General features: G+C 33.3%; 1 protein-coding gene across 6 annotated transcripts in view; it reads right to left on the bottom strand.

The window, feature by feature from the left end:
• The window catches only part of LOC144976952 (uncharacterized), a 111,822-nt gene that overhangs the window by 84,821 nt on the left and 10,668 nt on the right, over positions 1-16,333 (bottom strand). For all 6 annotated transcript variants that reach the window (XM_078921586.1, XM_078921590.1, XM_078921591.1 and 3 more), the window contains exons 3-6: positions 15,439-15,566; positions 7,602-7,628; positions 5,139-5,249; positions 834-989 (exon numbers count right to left, since the gene is read on the bottom strand). In XM_078921586.1, coding sequence (XP_078777712.1) covers positions 834-989; positions 5,139-5,249; positions 7,602-7,628; positions 15,439-15,566 — 422 coding nt within the window. The remainder of the gene's footprint in view (positions 1-833; positions 990-5,138; positions 5,250-7,601; positions 7,629-15,438; positions 15,567-16,333) is intronic.

The following is a 16,333-nucleotide window of genomic DNA, read 5'->3' as shown; positions in this document are numbered from 1 at the left end:
TCCATTCTTTGCCTGTATGCTAATTGGCCTTTCTTGGTTGTAGGTTTGGAAAACGGTCTTCTTAGCATTGCAGCACAATCCTACTCGTTCAGCCTAAGTTTCAAGTATATTGAGCCAAGTCTACTAAAATTCTTACCCAGGCAAAATAAAAGGATCACACTTCGAAAGATGCCCTTTAATGCTTACACAGAACAATATTATATAAAAAATAATAGTACAACATAACAGAGAGATGATTTCCGAAGACAAATATATTATAATCTTTCAAAGAAGGAACTTTACATTTGACTGCCTCTCTCCGATTTAATGGTCGCCAGAACCTGGAAAAAAATCAAGCAATCTCAATCCGGAACAAAGACAGAGAGCAACACGAGAAAAGGAAAACAGATATGAGGGACACTGCAAGAATGACGCCACCACAACCATTGTAGGTCGGAAGACTCCACCCCGAAATATCTCATTGCCTAACTTTTAATCATGGACCCATAATGGAATAATAATAATAATAATAATAATAATAATAATAATAATAATAATAATAATAATAATAATAATAATAATAATAATAATAATAAATAATATTAATAATAATAATAAGAAGAAGAAGAATGATAATAATATGTATTATATTATTATTATTATTATTATTATTATTATTATTATTATTATTATTATTATTATTATTATTATTATTATTATTATTATTATTATTATTATTATTTTTATTATTATTATCATTATTGATCATCAGTACATGCAACTCATAATATATGAGTACTGAACACTAAAGGGGTAGCCCAGTTGTTCATATATCACATATTATTTTAACCTACCTGTATCGGGTTCCGCTGTATTATTGTACAATTCCCCCGAGGTCGAATTGACAATCGTTGAATTGTCTAATTCCGATATCGGTAAGGTTCCATTGATATCGATTGTCTGGTTGACCCCTGTCCGTGGCAAAAGGGTTGAGTTTTTCAATGGATCAGCTAATGTGTGCGTGAGAAACAAAAAGAATCAAAGAAAAATATCAGATTTATTATACTAACAGACATTACTCAAAGAAAGATATACAGACATACAAAATGCAAGGTAGATAGATAGACAGACACACATGCAAGCAGTCAGAGAGACAGATAGGCAGAACCACACAGAGTCAAACAGTCAGACTGACAGACATATATGCTGGCAGTCATAAAGACAGACATACAGATTGATAGAAAAACCCACTAACAGACAGTCAAACAGACAGAGAATCAAACAGACAGACCAACCAATTGGCATATAGATAGACAGATATAATATAGACAGATAGTCTGACAGTTTGTCCTCCATTTTCTCCTGCACTACATCTTTCATAAGGGTGCATCGGTTTCGGCATATGTGACCGAAAAAACGTAGTTTCCTTCTTTTGGTTACATTTAGTATTTCTGATCTCCAGCTTTTCAATTATGCTGTTATTCGTTTTTCTTTCCATCGAGCTTACCCTCATCACCCTTCTGTAAAACCACATTTCAGCAGAGTTAATACGGTTGAGGTCCTTCTTCTTGAGGGTCCATCCTTCCGCGCCGTAGGTCATCACTGTCCACACCAATACTTTTACTAGTTTTATTTTCAAATTCTATCCTCTGGATTTGTCTTTCTAGATATTGTTTAGAGATGCCATTCTGTTTTCCACCATTCCAATTCGGTTGTTTATATTCATCGAGCTGTCGCCAATTTGTGTTTTAGTGAATCTCAGATATCTAAAATGAGACACACCTTCAATCTCTTCGTTTTTCATTAGTATCGTTTGATCTTTAACTTCTCCAAACTGGCCTTACTCATCTTTTTTTTTTCTCTACCAATACGTTTACCTGTAACCCGAGATTGAAATACATAGACAGAAAACATCAAGAGTGGCAAAAGGGGTTTAATAGCAGAGGGCTATATCAGACCATGCAATTCACGCCGGTAAACATCCTCTTACTCATATATTATTAGTTTGTAATACAAGTGGAGAACCCGTTATATTTACGGGAAAATAGAGGTTATTATCCATTTTCATCATTATACTTATGTATTATAGAAATGAACTAACAATGATCGAGACGACTCTTTTGAGCCACCAACGATAAAAATCGGTCCATTTATAATGAATATGATAAACATCAAATATACCTATCAGATTTTATAAATAACCATTTGATTCAGCACGTGATAGAATTACCCTTAATTTTTAAAAGGGTTGCAAGTTACTTTCATATCAGTGTGTATAATTTAGTTTTATAATTTTTAGATTTTCCAGTAATTCCGTGCTCGTTGGTAAAATTTTTACAAGGAATGTACGAGCAAGTTTGATCTCCACCCTTATTCTTTTAAAGAATCGATAAGTAAAATTCTAACTCACTGACGTCATTTCACTACGGATTTTCGCAGCTTCTCACAACTTTGAAGGTCACTCATGACATAAATACTAAATTCAATGATTTTCGAGGTTACATTGCAATCCCAACGTTTCTTGTCTCGATATTTTCTCTAGGCTGTAACTGAGCATTAGTCCTACATATGTGCACTATAATACGGTGTTTTTTTTCCCGAAACCTGACATAGTTATGGGAAGAGTGCAGCTGTGGGAGTGAATATGGGAATCAGAGAAGTGTACACCAGTGGGGAGTGAACCTGGGACTGGGTTTCGGCGGGTTTCGTAATAAAAAGCATTAACATCATACAAGTGGTGAACGCAGAATAAGAAAGCGGCATACTCCTCTGTTCAACTCCCCTTTCGACAAAAACGTCAGCACCAACATTTGAGAACAGTTCCTGAAACATGCTTCCCAAAAAAAAAGCACAAGTTACATCAGATAATCAATAGAAATGCGATAAAAATTGTGCAACAGAAAACAAATAATTTCAAGCCACAATAAAAAAAAATATTGAAAAGCCACCGACAAGAACAAAATCTATCCATCCATAAATGCAACTGCCGGAGGAAGGCATGTTGCCCGTTGAATAAACAATGTTGAGAATCAAGTCTAGTATACGAAGTTATAGTCATTACCAAGTTAACGATTTTCACTCGTCGGGTGAGACGAACGAGAATTTTTTTCTCACGTGATCAAATTGTCTTTCCCGTTCTCTTGTCACAAAAATTCAGAACGAAGATGGAGCCTGCCTTTCACGTTATAAGACGAAAACGGTTAGAAATAATTGTGCTTTAATTGTTATCAATTTGCAAAAAAAAAAAAAAAAAAATATTAAAATGTTGTAGAAATTGCGATTTGATCCTTTTTTTCGCGCTTGTAAATTGTTGTCATTGCACTTTGTTTGGTAAAAATCGGACAAAAATTACGACTTTGGTGATGAAAAATAACTTTGATGATAATTATTGTAAAGTTAAAAAAAGTATTATCAATAATGTGTAATTCTCTTACTTGTGGGCCGATTTTGTCATTCGTGGTATCAATTCGATTGTAATAGAAAGATTGGAACTTCAAAATTAATTTTTCATATGTGAAATTATTACTTTGTATTATTTAGCACCAAGAAAAATGTTTGGTAAATAAAAATGTTAGCCTCTTTGATCTACGGCCACCATCTATTATTGTAGAATTGTGAGTCAAGCGTCCCAAAGTCTTTGACTAATCACAGGATCTCTACTCGATCGACCGTCCAAGGTATTACGCTTCTGTTATGCAAACAATGTACCATCTTTTTTAGTAGGCCGAATAGCTCAAATCTAAAAGTATAAATATAATTGTGATGAATTTGAAAGTCACATTGCTGGAATCAGCTTGAAAAAAAGAAGAACATTGGTCTTTATTTCAGTAAAAGTCGGCTGAAAACCAACTGTTTTACAAATAAATTTGATTTTAAAAATTGCATTTGTTTATTTCAGCTTTTTAAAGCAACTACTTTATTTATCGGCCGATTTTCTTGATTTTTATATCATTTTTTTACATCTCATTGAAGACGAACTCGTTTGATTCAAAAGAGTTTTAAAAAACTAATTTCGATTTTTTTCATTGAAAGTCCAGCCTTACTAATTAATTCATGAGCGTCGAGGCAGTGACGCAACCATTACATACATGACCTCGTGATCCAGGCCACAGAGCTTTTGGTGTTACACAACTACTCATCACTTTCGGTCAACCATGTTCTTTGAGGTTACATGTCATACGCCGTCTTTATTATGAGTGTGTCTGTACATAACATACACGGAACATGAAGGCTCTCAAACGATATGCAGCATCGGTACTACTGAGATCTCGTTGATGACGACGAGATGTGACATAAGAGGCTAGATCAGGGCTTTTTTCGTATCTCGTCTTTCAGAACGATTTCGTTAAAACTCCACTGAACTTAAACAAACAAGCATAACAAATATGTAGGATAAACTGAAAATAACTTCAAAATTAGATACAACCCCAATATATCCACCTTTAGAAACACTAACAAAAGAGCATCTACAACACTCAGCGAACATATTTGAAATTAAAAGACAAGTTAAACCACAGTTATTCATGGAAAATTTTTATCTAAAACAACAGGATACAAACCATCAATAAAACAATGTAGCTTATGCCTGGAAGAGAAATACACTATAACGAAGCATCCACTTTAGGCCACACTCAAAACTACAAGAAAAATATACAACAGTTGTCCGCATAGACGGAAACATTATTAATCTACTTTCAAATTACGGAATCACTTCAACAGTCTCCTACAACTTCTACAACATGTTTCGCAAAGTCCGATTGATGGCCATTAAGGACTGATACATCCATGCAGACTACAATATCGTGATAAATATCTTAATAATTAATTGCTCCATTGTTGTTATCAACATGTCGAGCACTCTAGTACAGTATTTGATCATAAAACGGTTTAATAGATTGATAGACAGAGAGACATAGATAGATAGATAAATAAATAGATAAATAGATAGGTAGATACATACATTCATAGATAGATAGATAGATAGATAGATAGATAGATAGATAGATAGATAGATAGATAGATAGATAGATAGATAGATAGATAGATAGATAGATAGATAGATAGATAGATAGATAGATAGATAGATAACTTAAAGCTCAATTTGAAAGCTTTTATTACATACAATATTATGACAATTTTTTCAGTACTTAGAATTTTACCTGTAAGGTTTTTCTGATTGGGGACAACGGGCAGTTCTGGCTCTCTTTGCTCAGTCGTCGGTAAAGTAGAAGTGAAAGTTGTATTAAAAGTTGTCATTGGCGTTGTAGTCCCTGAGCTCGTCAAATAAATTGAAAAGTGGTGGGGGTGGAGAGGGGGGAGGGGGGAGGGGGAGGGGGGAGGGGGAGGGGAGAGGGATAGAAAGACAAGCATATTCAATATGCATTACTGCTGTTTAAATAACAATGTGTTGCTATTATTAATTCAATTGAGCCTATGTGCACAGGATAATATTTGAAGGTCTGATATCGTAACCCAATAGAATTCAACAGTCGTGACGTCAGATCCTTTGGAATAACGTCACCTTCATTCATTCTATACACTTTTAACTCACTCAAGCCTAACACCGACTAAATCCGTAGTTTACCCGGGGTACTTTTACCCCATCCCTATATTAATTACATTTTCTGAGACAAATTATAGGCGTAGATAGGATCAAATCTATCTATGCACATGCTCATTTCAAGTACATTTCTTCCAATTTTGAAAAGTAGCAAAAAATCTCTAGGATTGAGTGAGTTAATAATTTGTAATCAAACGCTTCAATACGATGCCATTCATATCGGGCTGAATCTGAGTTTGAAATTTAAGAAAGAAAACTCGTTCTCCTCATTGTAAATATTTATTTTAACTCAATGGGGATTATCTATATTACATTTCCATGTTTTCGAGGTCATTTGTCACATTACAAAATGAGCTAAAAAATGACCCGCACAGTGAAAAGTGTTCACATTATTTAGTGATATCCAACGTCACAATCATTGTTCATTCTGCTCAGCAAGACCCAATGATATGTTTACAACATTCATAAACAAAGCAGCGCGTTTATTTTTATATAAGAAATGTCCAATCGTTGTACAGCAACAAATCATGTGATAGATGACTAGGTTGGACAAAAACATGAAAATAGATAGCTCCCATTTTTTTTTAGCTTAGGCTCTCTTGTCAAGTATGAGACGGGGTTTCATCCCAACACAAAACTGATTCCAGGCAATTTGTCACAAATCAATCAAAATGCTCCCCTACCCCTCCCGCAATGCATATATATATATATATATATATATATATATATATATATATATATATATATATATATATATATATATATATATATATATATGCAAGTTTTTTTTTTTTTTTTGTAACGGCTTTGTTGAGTTCCCGATGGAGGGGGCTTCTATAATTGTTGTTCGTTCGTTTGTCTCGTGTGTTGTTTAGTTTTGTGAGCCATCACAAACTTCAATAATTTTCTTTCACTAGTCGTCAATCCTGACAAAACGCAACACATTAAAAAACGAACAAATGGCGACAGATTAGTTTTGTATCGTGTTGTCTATGGAAGGGGGTTTCCCTAACTTCTTGTTGTTACATTCGTTTGTTTCGTGTGTTGTGTGGTGTGTGCCCACCTTGTGTGTTCTATGGCGGGTCCGCCTAAAAAAATGTTTATGAAACAGTGCTAGGCAAAACAAAAAGGAAAAAAATACAAGAAAAAAGAATACCTCAAAAAATCAGCATGCAAAGACTGGGGATGGAACCTCAGAAACTAATTTGTCACTTTAATTTTTTATTTTTCGAAGAATGACAGAAGCGAAGAAGTATTGTACAAGGTGGCATGGAACTTATGGAGAACTGTAAGCCACAAAGCCTATGCAGTGACCTTCAAAACAACGTACTGACTACGTTACGTCACAAAAAAAGACGACGATCACCAAACGAAAGTGAAACGTGAGTTGTTGCTAGGAGTGCTTAAGGAAACAAATGATTTCATTTGGCCGAGTTATTGATTACAACTCGCAATTAACTTTGTCCCGTGATCTTCGTCTTTTTTTTTATGACGAATTTTTGTTGTCAGTATCAGGCTTTTAGTTAACAAAGGCTATGCTCTGGTTATCCAAGTTGGAGAAAAACTTTTCAAGCTTCATGTGCCTTTCTGACCCTTGGGGACTTTAGGTTAAGGTATGGCCAATCATATGGTCATTAACCATGCTCAAAATTGCTTGACTTTGGTACATAACCATGTCATGTCGTGATGAGTCCCCAGGCCATTGTTTCTGTGCAATTCAGGGGTTACAGATGGGGAGAGATAAAGAGGTGTGTGTGTGTGTGTGTGAGAGAGAGAGAGAGAGAGAGAGAGAGAGAGAGAGAGAGAGGGAGGGAGGGAGGGAGAGAGATAGATAGATAGATAGATAGATAGATAGATAGATAGATAGATAGATAGATAGATAGATAGATAGATAGATAGAGAAAAAAAAAGAGAGAGAGAGAGATATATAGAGAGAGAGAGAGAGAGAGAGAGAAGAGGGGGGGGGGGGGGCAGTGAAGAGAGAGAGAGAGGACATTAACCGTCGTATCCAAATGTATCATCTAATCGATTTTTGCTTTTTTTAATAAAATTAAATACTCACATTCTGAAGTTAAGGTAATTTCTCCATCTGCAAATTATAAGATAAAATAGCAAATATTAAATATTGCAAGAATAAATTATGGATAATTATTGTATTGAAATGGAAGGAGTCATTTATATCAAAGTAACACTTTATCGGATCTTTGGGAAATTTATAAAGCGCCAATTAATTTCCATTTACAATGCTCAATGAAGTTTTACAGTAGACATTTAAAAAAGCTCTTGAGATTAATTATTCATATAAATCGTAGTCACTAGCTTAGCCCAAAATAATAACAGTTTTATCGAGTTATGTGATAGGTAGATTTGTGTTCGGTTAGGGTTATCAGACCTGCAAAGATGTGCACCTCGGTAGATCCAAATAGCTCAGTTTTGAGGGGATTAAAGATCAATGGCCTGACAGTTCCTTGTAAGGGTAGTTAATGCAGACCTGCCTACTACTACTACTACTACTACTACTACTACTACTACTACAACTACTGCTACTACTACTAATACTACTACTACTAATACTACTACTACTAATACTACTACTACTACTAATACTACTACTACTACTACTACTACTACTACTACTACTACTACTACTACTACTACTACTACTACTACTACTACGAAAACTCCGTAGAACTACGAATTTTCGGGACCTAATTGACAATTATATATTATAGATCTTTAACTCAATGAACTTCTTGAAATCAAAGGTTTGTTGCCATAGCTAATATATATAAAGGAGTTTAAAGCATTAATTTAATGTATTTAAACACACAAATGTAATTCTTAAAAATTAGTTATAACGTCTACTATTTTATTACCAATGAAAACTACGATTTTTTTTTACTTTCAAAGGGGCAGGTCTGGTTAATGAGTCTCAAAAAGCGGAGCAGAAAAAGTAAAAAGATGGTTCGGAAAATTAAAGAAAAATATAAAATTCAATTTACAGTAAGATATTGTTTCAAGTATACCACCAATGTCTCAGATACTAGATTTTCAGATAGCAATCTTGACGTGTGACTCGGTTTTAAAGATGTGCCCGATTTTTTTTGTCTGTGTTTAAAGCCTAATGCCTATTAGTACAAATAAATTCGTTCAAGGCCTGACGGATATCGAGAAACTGTAGGCGGAGTAAAAACTCATGAAAACTGAAGGTGTAAACGAAGAATATAACAGATGACTGACATAAAATTGTCACTCATAAGTTAATTTCTTCACACCCAACTTGCTCACTTTGGATAACATGTTTGATTCCAGTTGACTTCAGACGTCATGTTTGATGGATTATCTCTAGTCCTCCAAGGAATTCTACTCTGCTGTACCAGATTGATGACCCCCCCCCCCCCTTGCGTCTATTTCTTTCAGAATTTTGTGCAACACGCACCCCCCCCCCCCCCCCACTCCCCTCCCCGAAGATTTGTTTACACCCCGTTTCACTTCAATTAAATTTCAGCTCACGAAATCTACCGGTCCAGACTCACCAAAAGGGAAAACAAAATGAAAATGAAAATGAAAATAAAAGGAAGAACAAAATCCTCCCAAACCTCAATGGAATGCTGAAATTGCTCACTATCCCTCTATTCCGACCCCTTCCCCTTTTTCCATTCTATTGGAGTTTGGTCAAGGTGCACCCGTTTCCTCATTTCAATAAACCCCCCCCCCCCCCCAACCCCATAAAAAAATTCATAGAGTGGTGTCGTTGGGGATGGCATAATTTATAAAAACAAAACAATAATAGCCTATTTGATGATGATGATGATGATGATGATGATGACGACGACGATGATGATGATGATGATGATGATGACGACGATGATGATAGATGATAACAATAATAATAATAATAATAATAATAATAATAATAATAATAATAATAATAATAATAATAATAATAATAATAACCGTATCGTCTAAGAGGTAATAGGTTCTAAAATCCTTTAAATTCTCTGTGTGGCTTTTATGCATAGATACAATTTATGAATTATAAAAACAGCATTCAATGTTAATTAATTGATAATATTGAGTATTAAATATCTCATACATAAATAAGTTTCATTTTCAATATTCGTAGTATAATCAACTCTATTTACATTCATTTGGGATGTCCTACTTTGTGCATTCGAGAGTTTCAAATAATTAAATAATTTAATTAATAATTCAAATAATTATATAACAGTCCTTTCTTTAAAAAATATAGCTTTGTGGAGAACATTGTGCCTATTTGAGTCAATAAAAGAAATTACACGGCGCACAACTCTCCTGAAAGATTTGAAAATTAGAAATGTATTTTTTACAGATAGATAAACAGATAACTGATATCCTTTTATAATTTAAAGTCAGTTAGAAAGTTCGTTGAGTCACACAGATATCATAAAATACGTACCGACGACACCAACAATCTCAAAAACAACCAATTTCTGTAAAAAGTTGTCAGTTTGGCGTTTTTACGCAAATCGTTGCATTCGAAATAATGTATTCACTGTAAATGTTGCTGCTCAAAGCTCGAAGAAATAAATAATAATGTGAAATTGAATGTAAGCTTCAATTTAATTACAAAAACAGATCAAATGAACGTTTCGGGTTTCCCCTTTATCAACAAAACAGGATGAATGAAACACCACAGATGAATGAGATAATGTGGTAGTGGCGCAGTTAAGATGAATAAACAAAACATTGGTTGGCAGGAAATAGTATTATAGTATGCTCCTTTGTAAGAGAGCACGACTTAAAATAGAATACTAGATATTTCTAAAAGGTGCGCAATTAATTAAGTGAAAAGAGGGGAGGCGGGGAATTGTAATGCAGTTTAGAAAGTGAAATATAAAAACGTGTAGACTGTTGTTGGAAAATAAATACAATGGAATTGAAAATAAATGCAAAAAATAATAAATAAGGGTTGTCGGTATAAGTATAAATCATTAGCGACAGCAGCAGGAAGTCATCTGTGATTTCCTTTCATAATTTAAAGTTAGTTTGAAAGTTCGGTGGGTCAAACAGATATCATAAAATATGTACCGACGACACTAACACTCTCAAAAGCAATCAATTTCGACACTGTAAAAAGTTGTCAGTTTGGCGTTTTTACGCAAATGGTTGCATTCGAAACAATGTATTCACTTAATTACTTTACGGATTTCAGATCTACACTAAGTTTTCAACAGTTTTCATCTATTTATGACATCAAGTCTTATTATTACCCATTTGATGCTTTCACTGTGATGGTTTCGGGTGGATAATACTCAGGTTTAACTTCTTTGGTAATAAATTAATTAATAATAATAATAATCTAAAAAAATCGAAATTTAAAACCAGAAAAAAGAAGTTGCATTGAAGGTAAAATGAGGTTTTAGTAAGACCTTATTAAAAGTTATGAGCAGTCAGCTGGCTCCGTATAGGCTGTCGGACTCTAACCTTGGAAGTACTGGGTTCAATCCCATTGTGGACATTTTAAAAAAAAAATTACTTTATTGAGAAAGACATCATTTTTGTTGTTATAGTTACTGGACATATATTTAAAACCTTAAATTAATCTTTTTATTATTATTATTATTATTATTATTATTATTATTATTATTATTATTATTATATTATTATTATTATTATTATTATTATTATTATTATTATTATTATTATTATTATTATTATTATTATTATTATTATTATTATTATTATTCTATTATTTAAAACCAACATCGGTACCATTCAATGTGTTATCGACGTGCATTTATATGTAAACGTCGATTGTTGTCATTTTATAATATTTTAGCATTATCATCAGTGTTTTCGTTTACTGTGTATTTGTCATTTTATTGGGGGTTTTTTTTCTTCTTCTTCTTCGTTGTTGTTGTTGTTGTTGTTGTTGTTGTTGTTGTTGTTGTTATTGTTATTTTTCAAAAACTTCCTGTCCCATCATTGTCTATGTCTATTTACCTTATCTACGCCATTCACACTACAAATCTCTCATTCGTCCTTAGTGTCTTATTCGTTGTGTTTTGTTGATAAAGGGGAAATCAGAAACGTCCACAGTATGTCTTCGCATATTAAATTGAGGCTTACAATTCAACACTTATCGTTATTTTTTCCTTCGAGCTTCAAGCAGCAACATTTTCATTAATCAACCAGCACTGCCAACGGAGGTGCATAAAAACGGTGCATTTTTGTACACCTCCAGTGGATGTGCATAAAATCGCCACCAAACATGATCACCAGAGTACTGTAATACTGTAAGGTAAGTTCTCAATCCCAGGATCGTCTTTCAGCTTTGCTCACGTCTGCTGCTTCAGGTTTATTTTCGCAGTTGATTTTCTTACCACAACCTGTTTTCACACACGGACAACTGTATGTTTCTGTGTCACGGGTCAGGGGCTATAGTGGCTTACACTTAATGTTGGGCCACACAGAAAAATCAACAGAGGATGTACTAAATTACACAGACAACGTTGTTTACCAATCTGCCCTCATTAAATGATGGTGGGTACAAGATCGAATGAAAATAGAACTCTCTCTCTCTCTCTCTCTCTCTCTCTCTCTCTCTCTCTCTCTCTCTCTCTCTATATATATATATATATATATATATATATATTATATATATATATATATATATATTATATATATATATATATATATATATATCAAGGACAACTATACTGAAAGGACAATCATATGGAATCTTCAGCCCCCGCTAGTGGGGGCCATTGGTTGGATAACGATTTCAAGCAAAACTACTACTTTTCTGCCTTGGTACAATTTCCTCGAATGCGCAATAATTGATTCTGTTCTTATAATTTCGGTACTTTATCGGAAATTGGTTAATTGGCGACCATAAGTTTTAAATAATATTTCTTATATCTTGAATGATATGAAAATATATAAAAAGTAGTGAACTATCAACAATTTTACTGGAAAGAATGAACTATTTTTTATGACGCCCTCTTACAAATTGAGTGATTGGGTTTGTTTTCATTTTTTAAAATCGAAAGTACGAATCTGCTTTCAATTCCTTGTAATAACTAGATAGATCTATGGCTAATTTATCGAACCAGAACCTTTGAAAAGTGGTAAGTACCAATAATAATTGCGTAATAATTATTATTTAAGAAATGTTTAGAATTAGTATCTGGCTGTAGTTCCTGCAGACGATAGTTGGACCCATTGTCGTGCTTGCTCTGTCGAGTCGCACAGATATGGTGATCAGACTCCGACATCCTGATTCTTATTTTATTATGGCTTGTGGCTTTATATTTATATCTTTTTTTTCTATATGGTTAACTGATAAATATTGACTTTATTGTATTAGTGTATAAGTCTAGAGGGCCCTTTGCTCATCACGTCAACTTCACAACTTGAACAGTCCTTTCTACTACTAACAATACAACAGTTGCTAGAGATAGATAGTAGTCATTGCTATTGCTAAATGATAGCTAGACTAGAATAGTTAGTGGGTCTGATATTACCATATATGATGGAACTTGGACTCTGAATATATAGTTATGCCCATTACATGGATCTGGTGTTGCTGATATGACTGTCAATCGTATGGGACTAGTACTCTGAATATATAGTTTTGCCTCATTGATCAAAATGATCTGAGATGTTACTGTTACAACAGTTACACTACACTCACCCAACTCAATCACTCTAATTATCTCTGTGACTATGGGAGGGAATTATGGATCCATTGACTGAAAGGATTGTACTAGTAGTCTGAATATATAGTTTTGTATCAATGATCTGAGAAGTAACTCTATTAATTAACTCTTGACTACATGGAAGGGAACTATGGATCTGATTCTGATGCTACTCATTGACTGTAAGGAATGAACTATAGTATAGTAGTCAGATTTTTTATGAATGGCGCATGTTTTTCTAGTTTTTCTCAGATGTCCTTCTATCAAAAGTTGTAAAACTATGTGTCAACCTCCGAATCAATTTCTATTAACTGAATAAACATTTTGGCCCGTATTGTGATGCCATATCACAAAAAAAAGATTTCTTCTTCACGACCTATAAAAATCTACTTTAAAACCCCTGTCATAAAATTAGAGATTTTACTCTGCTAAAAATGTAAACATTTTCGCTACAAAATAAGATGAATTCATCGTTTTTCAAAATAATCTTGTGACACGGTAGTTCCGGCTAGGGGTTATGAGTTCATATCATACTATTTTCCGAATAAAAGCAACACACATTAACTGTTATAAAGTAACAACTAATGTAGTTTGCATCCCATTTTGACTTTGTAATTTATTGCTTTTTATTTACATCACGTCACAATTACCGAAGACTGATATAAATCTCTAGCTTTAACTCATTTAAACTAGTGATTAAATACTCAAAATTGTCAAATTAACAATGAATGTTTATAGTTAACTTTGAAAAATTGTATCTATGCATGAACGTTTCACACAGCATTTTAAGTTTTCTTTTAAACCTATAAGCTCTTAAACAATACGATATGATACGGAATCTCTATCGGTTCCTCTCTCGTAAGGCTGTGAAAAGAAGTCCACTTTTATCTATCGATAAGTCATTACATAAAGAGGACAGCTATGGAATTGGAATTTCACAATCAACCCTCAGTTTTGCATGTTATTGTTGTTGTTGAACACAAGCACATATTTGTGGAAACATTGTATCATAAATTGATGAATTTCTACTTTTGACTGGTCTACATTAAATTTATGTAATCCTCTTTGGCATAAAGAACAAGCTATTTCTCAAAAATTTAAAATCAAAATAATGTTGGAAGCGCGTAATGTTCACTTTCATTTGTAATCATCAATAACGTATATTGATTGTTATAAAATGTAAACATGTCTGTCGTTCCTTCATATTCGGATTCTGTACAGACATCATAATAAGTTTCAATTAACCGAACATTCCATTTTAACAAATTCTTTCAAAATGGATAAGCGGAAAATCATATTTTTGACACTATAATCATATTTAGATTCCAATACTTACTAGTTATCGATTTTAATATAGCTGTAATAAGCGAAATTCTTTCCTGTTGTTTTAAAATTCGTGAAAAAATATATTTTACTAGGACAAAATGATCCAGAGGTTCATACAAATTTTTGCAGCTGTACATTGTGAACAGCTGAGAAAAAGAAGACAAAGATGCGCCCCTTATTAAAAATCCGACTATTGTATCCCTTAGTAGATATTTTGGTATTCATCTTTTTCTTGAGATCATCCTCCGCAGATTACCTCCCTTTGTTGCTGTTTTACATCTCCTTTCCCCTTCATCTAATTGTTCACCTTCATCTTCATCATCATTTTACATGTACATTCATTAATCAAGCTTCTAAAGAAATCATCCTGAATCAATCACTATAAGGTCAGTTTTTAGAATATCTAACTACTCATGCTTTCCGTTTCTTGGCTACTCCTATTCACTGCTGATAATAATAATCATTAAATATTTTTTGGACCCAGAATTCACAATCATTCTCTAAAAAGGTAGATCTTGCCATAAAATAATGCCCCTGCTGTTATTTTGGTGTAAATTTTATATATTTTTTGTTGGCCCCCACTAGCGTTGCCTGAAGATTCCATATGATTGTCCTTTCAGTATAGTTGTCCTTGATATATATATATATATATATATATATATATATATATATATATATATATATATATATATATATATATACATATATATATATATATATATATATATATATATATATATAGAGAGAGAGAGAGAGAGAGAGAGAGAGAAAGAGAGAGAGGGAGAGAGAGAGAGAGAGAGAGAGAGAGAGAGAGAGAGAGAGAGAGAGAGAGAGAGAGAGACAGACAGACAGACAGACAGACACACACAAACAGAGGCGCATTTGTCCTACCTTGACAATCATTGGTTTTCATGGTTTCTTTAATACTTGATAAGTAGTCCCCTGCCGCTTCAGACATCGGTTCTCCGGCACAGTTTTCTTTTACATCAGACAAGCAAGAATATGCTAATTTGAAGTTCCTATAATTTTATTTTATTTTATTTGGGAGGGGGGGGCAGTAAAAAAGAACATTTGAAAACGATCATAGAGGATAGAGGAGGAATACTTTTTACACTGGAAGAAGACATCATAGTTTAAAATTCACCTTATCAAGAAAGAAAAAAGAGTTGAGCTTTTATATAGCAACGTATCCATTAAACATGTTCAAAGCGATTTACAATTGGTCCCAAGCCAACAGCAAGACTAAACATGTAGAACGAGACATGACGCCTGTTAGGCGATGTTAATTTTTTTTTTCGACAGGGATAAATCTGTTAACGACCAGGTACTCATTTTATACCTGAGTACGGTGAGGGAATGTGAGTAAAGACTCAACTATTTGCCGCTCAGAACGGGTTCAGCCCAGTACCTTCCGATCCGAAGGCGAGTGTCATATCACAAGGCTACATAGCCGCGCTAGAAGCTGTGGACTAAAGAGATATGTGCAAAATTATTGAATATTACACTCTTTTTAGAAAGAAGAAAAATAAGAAAATACTAAACATAGACCGTTTAGAGATGAAAATCCTTCTCCAGTCAAATATAAAATACAGTGAGAAAGGTAGTATATGAAGTAAATATCAATGTCATTATTATTATTATTATTATTATTATTATTATTATATTATTATTATTATTATTATTATATTATTATTATTATTATTATTATTATTATTATTTTATTATTATTATTATTATTATTATTATTATTATTATTATTATTATTATTATTATTATTATTATTATC

This window comes from Berghia stephanieae, chromosome 7, assembly GCF_034508935.2.
Source record: "Berghia stephanieae isolate SIO BIC M18660-M18661 chromosome 7, UCSD_Bste_1.3, whole genome shotgun sequence".
In the NCBI taxonomy this organism is placed as follows: domain Eukaryota; kingdom Metazoa; phylum Mollusca; class Gastropoda; order Nudibranchia; family Aeolidiidae; genus Berghia; species Berghia stephanieae.
Note: the sequence above shows the minus strand (reverse complement) of the source record. Positions and strands in the feature narration are given on the sequence as shown.